The sequence below is a fragment of the Pseudoliparis swirei genome, chromosome 7, assembly GCF_029220125.1.
Source record: "Pseudoliparis swirei isolate HS2019 ecotype Mariana Trench chromosome 7, NWPU_hadal_v1, whole genome shotgun sequence".
NCBI lineage: Eukaryota > Metazoa > Chordata > Actinopteri > Perciformes > Liparidae > Pseudoliparis > Pseudoliparis swirei.
Genome location: NC_079394.1, coordinates 1035016 through 1049763, shown reverse-complemented (window position 1 = coordinate 1049763; position 14748 = coordinate 1035016). Strand labels below are relative to the sequence as shown.

The 14748-nt window shown below is 46.1% G+C and overlaps 1 protein-coding gene across 6 annotated transcripts; it reads left to right on the top strand.

Moving 5' to 3' along the window:
- Window positions 1-11: 11 nt before the first annotated feature.
- ddhd2 (DDHD domain containing 2) lies at window positions 12-13403 on the top strand. Of its 6 annotated transcripts, none has more exons than XM_056419774.1 (19): window positions 12-173; window positions 1366-1570; window positions 2349-2541; window positions 3374-3576; window positions 3718-3807; window positions 3944-4064; window positions 4158-4247; window positions 4339-4480; window positions 5084-5292; window positions 5379-5440; window positions 5557-5676; window positions 6124-6219; window positions 6706-6870; window positions 7448-7603; window positions 7823-7925; window positions 8028-8180; window positions 8351-8455; window positions 12007-12202; window positions 12342-13403. In XM_056419774.1, the coding sequence occupies exons 2-19, from the start codon at window positions 1451-1453 to the stop codon at window positions 12424-12426; spliced, it is 2409 nt and encodes an 802-aa protein (XP_056275749.1). In that variant the 5' UTR covers window positions 12-173; window positions 1366-1450; the 3' UTR covers window positions 12427-13403. The 6 variants fall into 6 exon arrangements, with proteins under 6 accessions (XP_056275749.1, XP_056275750.1, XP_056275748.1 ...); XM_056419775.1 differs by having other exon boundaries at window positions 12-295; XM_056419773.1 differs by having other exon boundaries at window positions 12-525.
- The last annotated feature ends 1345 nt before the right edge of the window (window positions 13404-14748 follow it).

Here is a 14748-nt window from a genome sequence, read left to right as displayed (position 1 = left end):
GACCTGGTGATGCTGCGTTGCTTCATGTCGCCTTCACGTGTTCCTCGTAACTCTGACCTTTACGCAGGAACATTCGGTTCTCTTGCACTATACGTGGCGTTTCAGAGACCGTTTGATTTAGAGGTTAACAGACTCGTAACTACTTTGTGCTGACGAGGAATACTGAAGAAAATGTAGGATTGTATTATTGTATGAGTGATATTCCTTTACGTATTTCCCTGTGTGGTCGTCTCACTTTGACAACTCGGGCTTAACAGAAAACACTGTCCTCTAATAACATCGTCGTCTGAACCCGGTATGTGTCCGTTAGTCGGTGCTCGTAATGGTATGTGTCCGTTAGTCGGTGCTCCTAATGGTATGTGTCGGTTAGTCGGTGCTCGTAATGGTATGTGTCGGTTTGTCGGTGCTCGTAAAGCTCATATTTCCGACAGCACGGTAACCGGGTAGCGGTTGACAGGAGGAGGCTTGGATCGCGGGACCGAGCGGCTCAACGACAACAAGCCGTAACTGAATGTGAAGTTGTCGGTGAGTGAGTCCACTGTTGTCTGTGACTATGGTGCTAAAACGTTCAAACGACGGAAAACCTCCCGTCCGGTCCGGTCCAGTCCGGTCCGGTCCGGACCGGTGTTACGGTTTAACAGGCGACCCTGTTAACTGGCGACTTTTCAGCCGAATACGTCCGTTGTTGTCGTGGTTACGACGGCCGTTCGAAAAATAGGATAGAGGACACGTATAGCTGTCCTCGCGAATGCCGCTTTGGCTTAATGTTGTAATACAGTGTCAACCCCGGTACATAATAATATATACTGTACCAATTAAACAATGCGGCATTCACGGGGTATAGCTACGTGTTCTCTTCCTATTTTCAACACATAACTAACGACAACAACGGACGCGTACGGCTCGAAGTCGCCAGTCAACGCGGTCGCTTCTTCAACCGTAACACCGGTCACCTCCCCCAGCTAACAGAGCTAGCATGACTTATATCGCCTCGTATCGTGTGTGTTGTGTTTAGCTCTGGAATACACGCATAACGAGAACAATCCGTGAGCGTCAGTTGTGTTGGAGACAATGTCAAGAAGTGCTAACTTAACGTTAGTTAACTGTGACGTAACAGTTACATCAACTCACCTGTTATCGTGCGGCCGTGTGCAGGTCGGGCAGCTGTCACGTTCACCTGACGAGCTGCTGATGAGACAGCTGCGGGTCTATTCTGAGATTACCGTCAGATACTAGTTCAGGTTAAACTGCTCAACAACAGTCTGGTGCAGGTATTGCCTTGCAAGCTTGACAGGTATGTTATGTAACGTTAGTAGTTGTGATGGTGTTTTAAAACTCCCCTTTCTCTCATTTGTTTATGTGCAGTTGAGTTCATTATAGGTCCTGTTTGTGCGTGGCCCCCTGACCCCCTCAGGTAAGAGCTGAGGTGTGGGGTCAGGTCTCTGGCTGTATGTCACACAGTCCTGGTGAAGAGGGGGGTCCATCTCAGGATGCCCCAAACGTCGACACCCAAGAGCAGTTTGACAACCCCACTCAGACTGTGGCAGCAGAGAACACACCTGAGGATCAGGTGAGAGGCATGCAGGGTTTTTGCATATGTGTATCACTGTGTTGTTTGTCAAAGTCTGTTTCCTGGATCCCAAAGATTGGGGTTAGGTTATCGTTCAACATTAAAGTTATTGGGATTAGAGTTTTGCTTTTACATTTAGGTCTGGGATTACATACATTGATGGCAAACAGAGCTTTTTTCTTTACAAAAAAAAGTGTTATTTTGAAAAATCTATTGGAGAATTTGATAATGACTCATTGATGTTTATTGTCTCAAGAAGAATTTTTTAATCTATGGTGCTGTACAAAGGTCCTGTCAGAGTTATCGTCATTTCGCAGTAACTGTCGATAGGTTATCTTTTACATTGAAGATTATTTTGAGTCGCATCATTCGTCATTGATCAGCTGCAGGTGCACTGAAGGCGACTTGGGGTCCTCGTTGTTGATTAAAGTAAATTCTCAATGTGTCTCCAATAAATTCTATTTACGAGGGTTAAGCTATACATTTTACAGGAGCAACATACCATAATAATCTGTGACAACAGTTGTGTTAAAAATATTATTCACTCTTTTCAAATGATAAAAATGCAAATGTTGATTTTCGGCTAAACCCTTTTGCAACACAATGCAGTTATTACAAGACACATTGTCATGCGCTTCCACCACTTTCTTAATCTGGGAGCTCCAGAGTTTAATAGTGTACACCTGTATGAACAGGTTTTAAGCATATATTTGCTTTTTTATTGAGCAAGACTGCTGGCATGAAGAAGAGATATTGATTGAGCATCATCTGTCTCCAGGGGTCGCCTGCAGTGAATGGGGCCTCTCCTTCTTCCACGTCATCCTTTGAGATGCTCGACATGGAGTCGGTCCCGGCTTCTTATCAAGAAGTGCAGCCTCACTGGTTCTTCTGTCGACGGGCCGATGACAACACCTCCTGGCTTCCTTTCAGCAGAGAAGACTCTGACAAACTAGAGAATGCCTGCTGCCCTGGTAAGCGTGTGTAAATACGTCAATCGTAAAGATGTGTGTAGTTATGTGAAACTATAAAAAAACTATAAAAAAAACATTACTGTTGCCAAAACTGTCCTGGTGCCAGTCGGACGCTTTACTCTCTTGACAAGACGCAGTGCAACAAGCGGTTTATCAGCAAGTTTCAGGGAGTTCAGTTTCAGGCCGGTTTTATGTGAAACTCCTTATGATTCATCAACAGTACCTTTGTTCTACACAGTAAGTAAGTAATTTATTTTCCAAAGGTACATACATAACGTGTACATACTGACAGACATTAACAACAGAAAAAATGTACGAATGGAGGACCGTCCAAAGACCGAGGTCTGTAGGCTCCTCTGAGATGAGGAGTTGGACGGCCCCGCCCCGAAGCCTTTAGCCCCGCCCCCTCCCAACTATACTACAGGCACACAGACAGTAACACACATATGGATCAAAACATAAAATGTCATACAAACAACAACAACAACAAAACCAGAACAGGAAAACGAAAAAAGAAAACGAAAAGAAAACGAAAAAGAAAGAGACATAGTAAAAATAATAATAAAAGGCATATGTGAACTACTGATAAATTAGAAGAAAAAATAATAATATCACGAACATCAAATTATGTATATACATTGTATTTTAAATATCTTTCCTCTATTGTACTGTGCCGCCAGCCTGTATATCAATATTAATAACTTTCAAAATGAAGTGAGATGGCGTTTAAGGCGAGAACCAAATGCCTTGGTGCTACACTGCTACACTGCTTCTTTAACACGTTTAGGATATACTGTTCATTGATAACCACACGGATTCCCCACATCCATAGACTGTGCAGTGGGAGACCAAGAGGAGGAGGTGGTGGTCGCTGTGGATGGAGAGCGCTATGACGTTCACGTCAGGGAGAGGAAGCGCTACGCTGTGTACTGGGAGCAAGGCCCCACTGCAGTGCGCCGCTGCACCTGGTTCTATAAAGGAGACAAAGACACCATGTTCCTGCCTTACCCCGAGGACATCAGCAAGAGCCTGGAGGTAGTCTGACACAGACCTGCACCCTGATCACTCATTCCTGCAACCTCTAACTTGTCTTTACAAACGGTGCCTGTTCCTCCATAACTCTTTTCCTCTCTGTTTGTCTTCAATTCCTTACCCTCTCATCCTCCAACTCTTCAGGAGGCCTATATGATAGCAGTGACCTTGGACGAATGGAAAACGAAACTGGAGTTTCCCACTGGAGAAACAGTCATTTTACACAATCCCAAGGTTAATATACATTCCTATGTCCACTATATTTCAATAAATGTCAAAGTCACACCATTGTTATTCTAATATAACATTTTAATGTAATTTTTTTCTTTCTAATAACCACCTCCTCTTCATTTTCATGCTTTTCTCTCAGCTTATAATGCAGTATCAGCCTATAGCATTGCAGGAGGAGTGGGCTTCCACCCCCTCGGAGCAGACACGGCCTCGAACAGTCAAGAGGGGAGTGAACAACATCTTTGTAGAAATACCTGCCGGTAAGTGTGTACCAGTAATAAATAAACTAGAATATACGCTCATTTCGCACAGCATTATCCACAGATTAGACGTATTTCTTTGTGTTTTCCCAGGTGAACCAAAACAGGTTGACCACCTTGTCTTCATGGTCCATGGCATCGGCCCTGCATGTGACTTGCGCTTCAGATCCATCATACAGTGTGGTGAGTGTGAGTCTTTACATGTGTGTGTGTATATACTGTACATATATGTGTGTGTGTGTTTGTATGATTCTTTTTCTTCCTGTCTCTCCAGTAAATGACTTCAGGAGTGTTTCCCTCTCCCTCCTGGCCTCGCACTATAAGCATGCTCAGCAGGATGGCCAAGTAGGAAGAGTTGAGTTCCTCCCAGTCAACTGGCACAGCGCTCTACACGGCGACGCCACTGGCGTGGACGAGTAAGTGTGGAGAGGGTAGCGTATTTCCAAAATTGGATGTCTGGTAAAGTAATAATTCAGCCAACGACCTTCTCTAGTTCTCTCCTTTCCAACGGGAGGATTTATTCTCTGATCACATGTAAAACACAAGCTCCATGCGATTGCAATCACAGCGAGAGTCCTTCTCCGTCAGCACCGGTCAAAACCCAAAACCACTCTGCTCTCCCAAAACAAGTCCGGCTCTTCAAACATCCACATCCCGCGACGTCGTCCTGACCTCGGATCTGCTCTCTGCTTCTTTCTCACAGGAGGGGGCCCTCGTCCCCCTCGCTCATTGTAACAACACAATGTGTGTGTGTGTGTGTGTTGCTTTGGGTGAGGCGGAGTGGTAACCTTCGAGAGGCAGACATAACACGTATCGGCACATACTTCAGCTGCTACGTGTTGTTTATTCTGAGGTTTGAAGGGACCTGGACAGGACAGTCCGATTCAATAATTCAGATTAATATTAACACGAGAGTGAGCAAAACAAGATCCCGCTTTTTGAACAATGCTCCGAAGTATTTCTCCAGTACTTGCAGAAAAGTGTAAAACTCTTGTCTTCCCTCCCTGCCCCCACTCCAGGGACATCCAGAGGATCACTTTACCCAGCATCAGTAGGCTGAGGCATTTCACCAACGACACTCTGCTGGACCTGTTTTTCTATAACAGCCCCACCTACTGCCAGACCATCGTGGACACCGTGGCCTCAGAGATCAACACGCTCCACACCCTCTTCAAACAGAGACACTCCGACTTCAATGGGGCTGTTTCAGTGGTGGGCCATAGCCTGGGTAAGGCATGTACAAACAAAGCAACACACACAAATCATCATTATGCTGAATTACAACTTTTTTCCTTCTCATCCCTCGTACTTCAGGTTCGCTGATTCTGTTTGATATGTTAACCAATCAGAGGACTGGATCAGAAGCCAAAGAGCGGGTACGATGACGTTCATAGTAAATTATAACACCACTACACAGATAGAAAGATTGCTACTTTCTCTTCATGTAGTTAAGAAAATCCCCTTTCCCTTCTCCTCCCTCCCTGTGCTTTAGGTGTCCTCCGCTGAGCCCTTCATTGTGAACTGCGACACACTGCAGCAGACTCTGACTCGACTGGGCCTCCAGCAGTACCTGGATACACTTCAGGCAGAAAACCTCGACCTGGAGTCGCTGGTAAAACACATACACAAGCTTAATGGACACGCACATCTACGAGTAATTAGGGTCTGAAATTTCAGTTAGTCCTAACGGCCACTCAATTTGTTGGTCTTAATGTTTGTGTTGACGTTCTGCTTCCTGCGTTTTGTGTTCCGGGCTCCCTGTTTCAACTATGTCTCTGCTTTGTTTCTCTGTGGAGCACTTTGTAAACTCTGTTTTAAAAGGTGCTATATAAATACTATTATTAATATTATTATTAATATTATTATTATTATTTATACTTGTGAAATCTATGTATTAGGCTTTAGAATAGTCTGAGTCAGTGGTATCAGACAGAAGAAATACAGAATATTTCATATCACCTCCCTGACTATTTTTTATTTCGAAAATTGCTTTAGAAAAATCTGTAATTTAATTACAAGTGTATTACATTGTAAAACATGTGTTGATCCCCTTTTTTAGGCCCTTTGCCAAGATGCTGATCTCAAAAATTTAGGAATTCCTCTTGGACCTCGGTTGAAGATTCTGAACTACGTCAAGAAGAAATGTCTTTCAGAGGTCAGCCCAAACTATTCTGAGTGTTCTGGTTGTGGAACATATGACCAATGCAGTGCCTGTTTGTAACATGTTCCTTGGGTCTGGACTTCGTCTGGATGACATTTTGTTGGATGGTTTCTTTGCGTGTTATTATTTTTAATATACACTAACTTTCCATATCACACAATATTTGCAAAAACAATTGATTTGACTCCATACTTTCTCCCATGTGTAGAAACAATCATTGATGTATTCTGTTTGACTAAGGCTGGTTATGTGGCATGTTTTTTTTAATGCATTTTTAATGTTCCAAGATAAGATTAAACTTTCAAAGGGAGCTTGTTTACTGTCGTCAACAGTGAGAAACAGACCGTTTGATGGAGCTAATGTAACTCATGGCCAGCTCTTTTGGGATCTCTCTCCAAATAAGTAACCAACTAAAGTATCTACAGTTCAGATATCTTCTGAATTAACGATTATGTTTCTAAATCTGAATATTATTTGAAGACGGGGGCAGCACATCTGTTCGAAGGGTTGCAAGTTCCACCTCAAGTGAACAGCGACCACGACGGTGACGAGTCTCCAGGATTCATGCAGAAGTCCCAGTTCCACAGGGCGCAGTCTGTCACCGGCGCTGTGGACTACGAATACTTTAACGTCGGCATCGGACAGGTACCACACGGACACAGAGGGACACAGTTGTGCTTGGGAGGACCAGTAGATTAAAGCTTAATGCATCCTGCTTCTGTCATCCCCGCTTCTCTTCTCCCCTGCTTGCCTGGACAGACCAATGGAGGCATAGCCAAGGGACAGGTGTGTCTCACATGGCGTCCACATGCTCTCAGGCTTTGTCTTTAGGTTTCTGTCAGCTCTGCCTGGGCGTTCTTTTCACATACAGTCTGGTCTGTTCAGGAAAAGGTCAAGGCGGCTTGAATTAAAGTGGCTATTTTATGATTGTATGGGTTTCCATGGCAAAGTCTCACTGTGCCAAGGTGACTGAAACCACTATCCTTGCCACAGAGACACTGTGTCTGCGCTCATCCCACCTTGCATGAATGCCAGAGCCCTGGTCTCCCCTTCACCTGCAGACGCACTCCCTAACCGTTGTGTTGATGTCATGAAATGTAGTTGAACACCCTGACCCCAGAGGAGTCGCTCCATCCATCTACATCGCTGTGTTTTCTTCGTCTAACATTGCTTTCAAACTAATCTGATAGCAGATGTTTTCGACCCCGTCCTCTCTCCACAGGTATCCATCGATTACCCACAGCTGGCTTTCCACCCACAAACGTTCTTTGCTTTTGGCTCTCCTATTGGGATGTTCCTGACTGTTCGCGGACTCAAACACATTGATCCCAACTACAACTTCCCAACCTGCAAGAGCTTTTACAACATCTACCATCCAGTGAGTAATCACAGACCTGATGTATCTGCCCATTCAGGCACATTTCCTGCACCTGCTTTTATTTACCACAACTACAGTTTGACTTCCCACACATCTAGTGACCCAACCCCTGTCCACACAGACGCAATACGCATTGAATCGACATAATGACAAGAATAATAGTCCAAGAGTTTACCATTGTGTATTGATACAAAGTTTATTCCCCTTTTTGCTGTGTAGTATGACCCTGTTGCCTACCGGATAGAGCCGATGATTGTAACCGAGGTGGATCTGGAGCCCATGCTGATCCCTCATCATAAAGGCCGCAAGAGAATGCACCTGGGTATGGCTGTCTGTGTCTTCCTCTTTGTCTTGGTGTAATGTTGTGGTGTTGGCCTTTGTGTAGTAGGCTTACTGATAATCTCTGTGTCTCTTTGTCTCATAGAACTAAAGGATAGCTTCACTCGTATGAGCATGGATTTGAAGAACAATGTTTTGGGATCGTTGCGGACGGCGTGGCAGTCGTTTTCAAGACTACCAGTTGCTGCACTGGAAGAAGGAGAGACTTCCATTGACAGAGACATTCAAGAGACACAGGGTAGAAATAGCACTTGTGTTTGCAATTGTGTCTTTGCGTGTGTTTGTGTGCAACAGTCTAACTGGGTTTCCTCTCACCCCTCTCTGCATGTTGCCACGCTCCCTCCTGGCTTACACTCCATCTGGCTCTCACTTCCCCCAACTTTGACCACTTTACCCTTTGAATCGCAGCCTCAGCTGCAGTCACTTCTTCTGCTAAGAGGGGAGAGCAAAGTGATGATGTTTGGACGAAAATACTAGAGTGGCCGAGGGCCCTTCATAACCATTACGTCCAAGGTAAGCCAGGATGGTAACTTGGCTAGAATTTATGAAAATATCAAGTCTGGTTCTCTCTGTAAACTCTAAACCTACAAGCCTAAGAAGCGTGTCTCTTATTCTACATGTTACATTTAACTTTCCTGGTTTGTATCTATCAAATAAATATGCACAAAAGAGGCAAAACTCAACACTTTCATTTACTGTTTAATGGTTAAAACTATACTGCAAAACCCACAGAATGTATGGGGAAAAAAACTAATCCCACTCGATCACTGGTTTACTTTGTCGTGTGATCTCCCCCAAAAGAGCAAATGTCACGTAATGCATGTCGTTATTAACTGTTACACCTCGCTGCTCTCCTGCTTCTCCTTCCTCTATGCCTAACAGCACTGCTACACATCTCATCTTAAACTCAATGTTCTATTCACGAGCCCTCCCCTCCTTCTCCTGCCACTTAGTAACCTTGTATGTTCTGAACAAACAGGACCAGTTGAATAGTATAAATCAAGTTGCTCACAGCCGGGGGAGTCAGTCCTCAGAAGCAGGTCAGTAGCTCCATGCTGGTGCACGTCCTACGGCCCCTCAGGTACCTAGTGAGTTTATTACATGAGCTGCTGATGGAACCGGCTGCACAAGTGCAACAGACAAAACTGTCATGTCCTCCTCTTCGTTATGTTCAACGAGAACTCAAAGCTTTCCATTCACAACACGTACAACCATCATGTGTTTCATCACATGTTGTAATGGTTACAGGTACTGGAACCCAAAAGCACGTCAACAGGGATGCAGGAGGAGGATCTTTACTTGGTGGTTCAGGCGGGTCAGAACCAGGTGGTCCGTCAAACAGGGCAACAAATCCAAAAAGGGGCTGGTCAAGATCTAAAGTCGGGTCAACAGGCAAACAGGGTCGTAACGGGAAGATCAGATTTAGTCATTTGGAATTCTCTGGAGAGTTTGGCAACGACACACAAGACAACCTGTCAGAGAACGAGTGGAAGTGAGGGAGCTGAAGAGTGAGGGACTAACGAGGGGAGGGGCTGCAGGTGAGAGGGTGTGAGGACCAGGTGAAGGGAACTAGGGACTAACGAGGGGAGGGGCTGCAGGTGAGAGGGCGTGAGGACCAGGTGAAGAGAACGAGGGACTAATGAGGGGAGGGAATGAGGGACTAACGAGGGGAGGGGCTGCAGGTGAGAGGGCGTGAGGACCAGGTGAAGGGAACTAGGGACTAACAAGGGGAGGGGCTGCAGGTGAGAGGGCGTGAGGACCAGGTGAAGGGAACGAGGGACTAATGAGGGGAGGGGCTGCAGGTGAGAGGGCGTGAGGACCAGGTGAAGGGAATGAGGGACTAACGAGGGGAGGGGCTGCAGGTGAGAGGGCGTGAGGACCAGGTGAAGGGAATGAGGGACTAACGAGGGGAGGGGCTGCAGGTGAGAGGGCGTGAGGACCAGGTGAAGGGAACGAGGGACTAATGGGAGGGGCTACAGGTGAGAGGGCGTGAGGACCAGGTGAAGGGAATGAGGGACTAACGAGGGGAGGGGCTACAGGTGAGAAGGGCGTGAGGAACAGGTGAAGGGAACGAGGGACTAATGAGGGGAGGGGCTGCAGGTGAGAGGGCGTGAGGACCAGGTGAAGGAAATGAGGGACTAACGAGGGGAGGGGCTGCAGGTGAGAGGGCGTGAGGACCAGGTGAAGGGAATGAGGGACTAATGAGGGGCTGCAGGTGAGAGGGCGTGAGGACCAGGTGAAGGGAATGAGGGACTAACGAGGGGAGGGGCTGCAGGTGAGAGGGCGTGAGGACCAGGTGAAGGGAATGAGGGACTAACGAGGGGAGGGGCTGCAGGTGAGAGGGCGTGAGGACCAGGTGAAGGGAACGAGGGACTAATGAGGGGAGGGGCTGCAGGTGAGAGGGCGTGAGGACCAGGTGAAGGGAACGAGGGACTAACGAGGGGAGGGGCTGCAGGTGAGAGGCGTGAGGACCAGGTGAAGGAACGAGGGACTACCGAGGGCGGGAGCTGCAGGTGAGAGGGCGTGAGGACCAGGTGAAGGGAACGAGGGACTAACGAGGGAAGGGCTGCAGGTGAGAGGCGTGAGGACCAGGTGAAGGGAACGAGGGACTAATGAGGGAGGGGCTGCAGGTGAGAGGCGTGAGGACCAGGTGAAGGGACGGAGGGACTAACGAGGGAGGGGCCTGCAGGTGAGAGGGCGTGAGGACCAGGTGAAGGGAACGAGGGACTAACGAGGGGAGGGGCTGCAGGTGAGAGGCGTGAGGACCAGGTGAAGGAACGAGGGACTAACGAGGGAGGGGCTGCAGGTGAGAGGGCGTGAGGACCAGGTGAAGGGAACGAGGGACTAACGAGGGAGGGGCTGCAGGTGAGAGGCGTGAGGACCAGGTGAAGGGAACGAGGGACTAACGAGGGAGGGGCTGCAGGTGAGAGGCGTGAGGACCAGGTGAAGGGAATGAGGGACTAACGAGGGAGGGGCTGCAGGTGAGAGGCGTGAGGACCAGGTGAAGCGAATGAGGGACTAATGAGGGAGGGGCTGCAGGTGAGAGGCGTGAGGACCAGGTGAAGGGAACGAGGGACTAACGAGGGAGGGCTGCAGGTGAGGGTGTGAGGACCAGGTGAAGGGAACTAGGGACTAACGAGGGAGGGGCTGCAGGTGAGAGGTGTGAGGACCAGGTGAAGGAACGAGGGACTAACGAGGGAGGGGCTGCAGGTGAGGGAGTGAGGACCAGGTGAAGGGAATGAGGGACTAATGAGGGAGGGGCTGCAGGTGAGAGGCGTGAGGATCAGGTGAAGGGACTAACGAGGGAGGGGCTGCAGGTGAGAGGGTGAGGACCAGGTGAAGGGCGAGGGACTAACGAGGGAGGGGCTGCAGGTGAGAGGAGTGAGGACCAGGTAAAGGGAATGAGGGACTAATGAGGGGAGGGGCTGCAGGTGAGAGGGCGTGAGGACCAGGTGAAGGGAACGAGGGACTAACGAGGGGAGGGGCTGCAGGTGAGAGGGCGTGAGGATCAGGTGAAGGGAATGAGGGACTAACGAGGGGAGGGGCTGCAGGTGAGAGGGTGTGAGGTTCAGGTGAAGGGAATGAGGGACTAACGAGGGGAGGGGCTACAGGTGAGAAGGTGTGAGGACCAGGTGAAGGGAACGAGACAATCAGGTGAGGAGGACAGGATCTGGAATGACAGGAGAGTTCATGAAGCAGGATGAACAGAACGATGAAGGAAGTCGTGACACATCGTGGTGTAAGATCCCAAACACCAGACTCTAGTATATTGTTACATAGTGGACACGGCACAATGTAATTTACAAAGTTCGTTTTTAATGTCTGAATTACAATCATAACAGCTGTTTATCATATAAAACTTGCTAAACACGCAACAACACATTTGTAACATACCAACAAACACTCATCACCAAACTGACTCATCCAGCTGTCCTTTCCTCAATGGCACGCTTGCACCTGTGGGTGGGGGCGTGCACACAACGCTCTCTTCTTTCCTTCCCATTCTCTGATCCGCTCTGGTTTGACCAAGAAGTCAAACCAGTCTGTCTTCTGTTGCCTTGCAGCTCATCTCTCTTCACGTCTGTCTGCAGGGCCGAGCGACGAGGCCGAGTGCTCGGCGTCAGCGGAGCAACCGGACCGGCCTGAGATCAAAGTGGGGATGCTGAACGGAGGACGAAGGGTCGACTACGTCCTCCAGGAGAAACCCATCGAGAGCTTCAACGAGTACCTGTTTGCCATCCAGTCTCATCTGTGCTACTGGTGAGCCACGCATACATGTGGAGGGGCGGGCCGCAGGAATCCTGCCCTCTCGATTCCTTCTTTTTATTTGACCCCATTTTTCGTACCTGACTTTAATCTTTAATTAAAATAAGTGATGTTCTCGCCTCTCTGTCTGTAGGGAATCTGAGGACACTGCACTCCTGCTGCTGAAGGAGATCTACGACAAGCTCGGCGTCGCCATCGAACAATCCCAGCAGTCGTAACGTGTTGTGGAAGTGTTGCTCTGGAGGAATGGCAGTAACCACAACACGGAGGACGGCTTTCAGAGCCCGAGGCCACGCGCTCCTCTTCCACGATGCCTTCCGGTCCGGGCGGCTCGGCCTGCGGTGGAGCGATCCGATGGGGCGGCGGACCCCGAGCTCGGTGTCTGGTCGTGGTTTCAAATCCACCCAGACATCGCTGTCGTGCTCATGGAAGCATTTTTCTTTCGTGAGTTATTTATTAAACGACTTTTACTTTGCACTTTTGCTTACCAACAGGTGTTGACATAGTTTGCCTCAAGCTGCAGCTGAATAGTATCGAACAAATAATGATCGTGATAAACCGTAGACACACAGCACAAATATGAAAAACACATCACATCGGATATCAAGTATAATATCTACGACGTTGGATTACAAACTGGCCATCCAAGCTGTTGTTTCTTTGTATTTAACAATATAAATATATGAAAAGATCCAAGAATATAATTCAAATTAATATATATAATATAATCTATAATATTTTATACAATTCCCAGCCCAATATTCAGAAAGGTAGATCTACAATTATAATAATAAGTGTTTCTTCCAGGATATCTCTGTTTACACCTAAAGCTGAGCCCAACGTCAGACCTTACCTTTATGAAGAAGTCGGTCCGGTGGTTTTATTTAGTTAACTATAATATTTTACGGTCCTGAAGGGAAATAAAGGTTTATATTGTGTCTCCTGGCAGCTGTAACGTCTGTCTACATGTCGGCCACTTGAAACCCAGAGCTGCTACTCATGTGCAATATAACAATAATGTTATTCTTCATTTCACAGATGTAATCCTGCACTGACACTGTCATTGAACAAGTTAAATTGATCTTGCCTTCTAATAATATATTTGTATCACATGCTATATATATTTAATTCTGATCATATCGACACCTGTTTCTAAAAGGAAGGGATCCAAATAAAGATTTGGAACATAAAATAAGTTTGATAGTGTGTGTGTGTGTGTGACACTACAGTTTGTTTTTTATAAACTGTTACACCTTCTCCCCTTAAGGTGCCATTCCTCCTCCACCATGTGCAACACAACATGTATCTTGTAATTCCTATCAGCAGCATTTTCTTTCCCCTAAATGATTTCTTTTATTAATTAAAATGCAGAGTAGTATCTCACATTCCCCTTTCTGTACCATTTAAGGACCAAATGGCACCTGTTTGTCTCCGTCACAAGGTTATGTAAAGTCCTTTCTGTACTGCATGCACTTCTTTGCTTTGTTAAAGCAGGTTTCTCAAAGGGTTCTGGTCCTGACCCAAAGTTTATGTGAAAAGTGATCATGAACCCAGCAATACGAGAGCTTGAAGTCCTCTGGATTTGATATAAAGCGCATGATGCACACTATATAGAAATTGTGTTTGAAAGCACATCAATTTATTTTATAGATAACAAATATCAACATATCAATGGACTTAATAGCACAGATCTGCAGCATGGGGTCCAGACTACCCCTACACAGTTTAACAGATAACTCATGACTGTTACTCTGGTGGGAAAGTCCCTGAACACAACACGATCATGCTGCTGTTCCCGTCTCTGGTTTTGTGTCTAAACAATAAAACAGATCCTCAGTGGCCAAAACTTTGGTTATAGCACTTGATTTAAAAAAAAAAAAATCTCTTTTCTGAATACATACTTGCGTAATAAAAATACAAATATGTATTATATTTTATTACCCAAGTATTACTTCTTTTTTTATTATTACGCAAGTATTTTCTTGATCTTCAAGGGGGTAATACACACGCAGAGAAGAGCGTACAATATTTATATGTATACACATGTATATATATGAATACATATATATACGTATATATACATATATAGATGTATGTATATATACATACATATATACGTATATATATACATACATATATATCCACATATACATACATACATATATACACATATATATATATATAAACACATGTATATATATTATATATATATAACTAGGATCCGGATATTCTTTTACTTTTTAGGAGGACTAATTGCTTTTGGAAAATGACTAATTGAATTGCTAATTCTACATATTTTAGAACTTTGTATTTTTAGAAAAACATTGCGTATTGTTTCAAAGTTACGGGAACTTCTCAACATCGTGACATGCTATGTCAATCGTGAGTCGGACTTCATTAATATTGCAACATATGAGAACATACAGTACACACCAAAACGTGTGTGTGCGGTATGAGACTTGTAAATATCTTGCACATAGACGCATTTACACCAGGAGGTCATGACCTTCCTTAGCTAAGAGGAGCTTACGTGTTCTTTT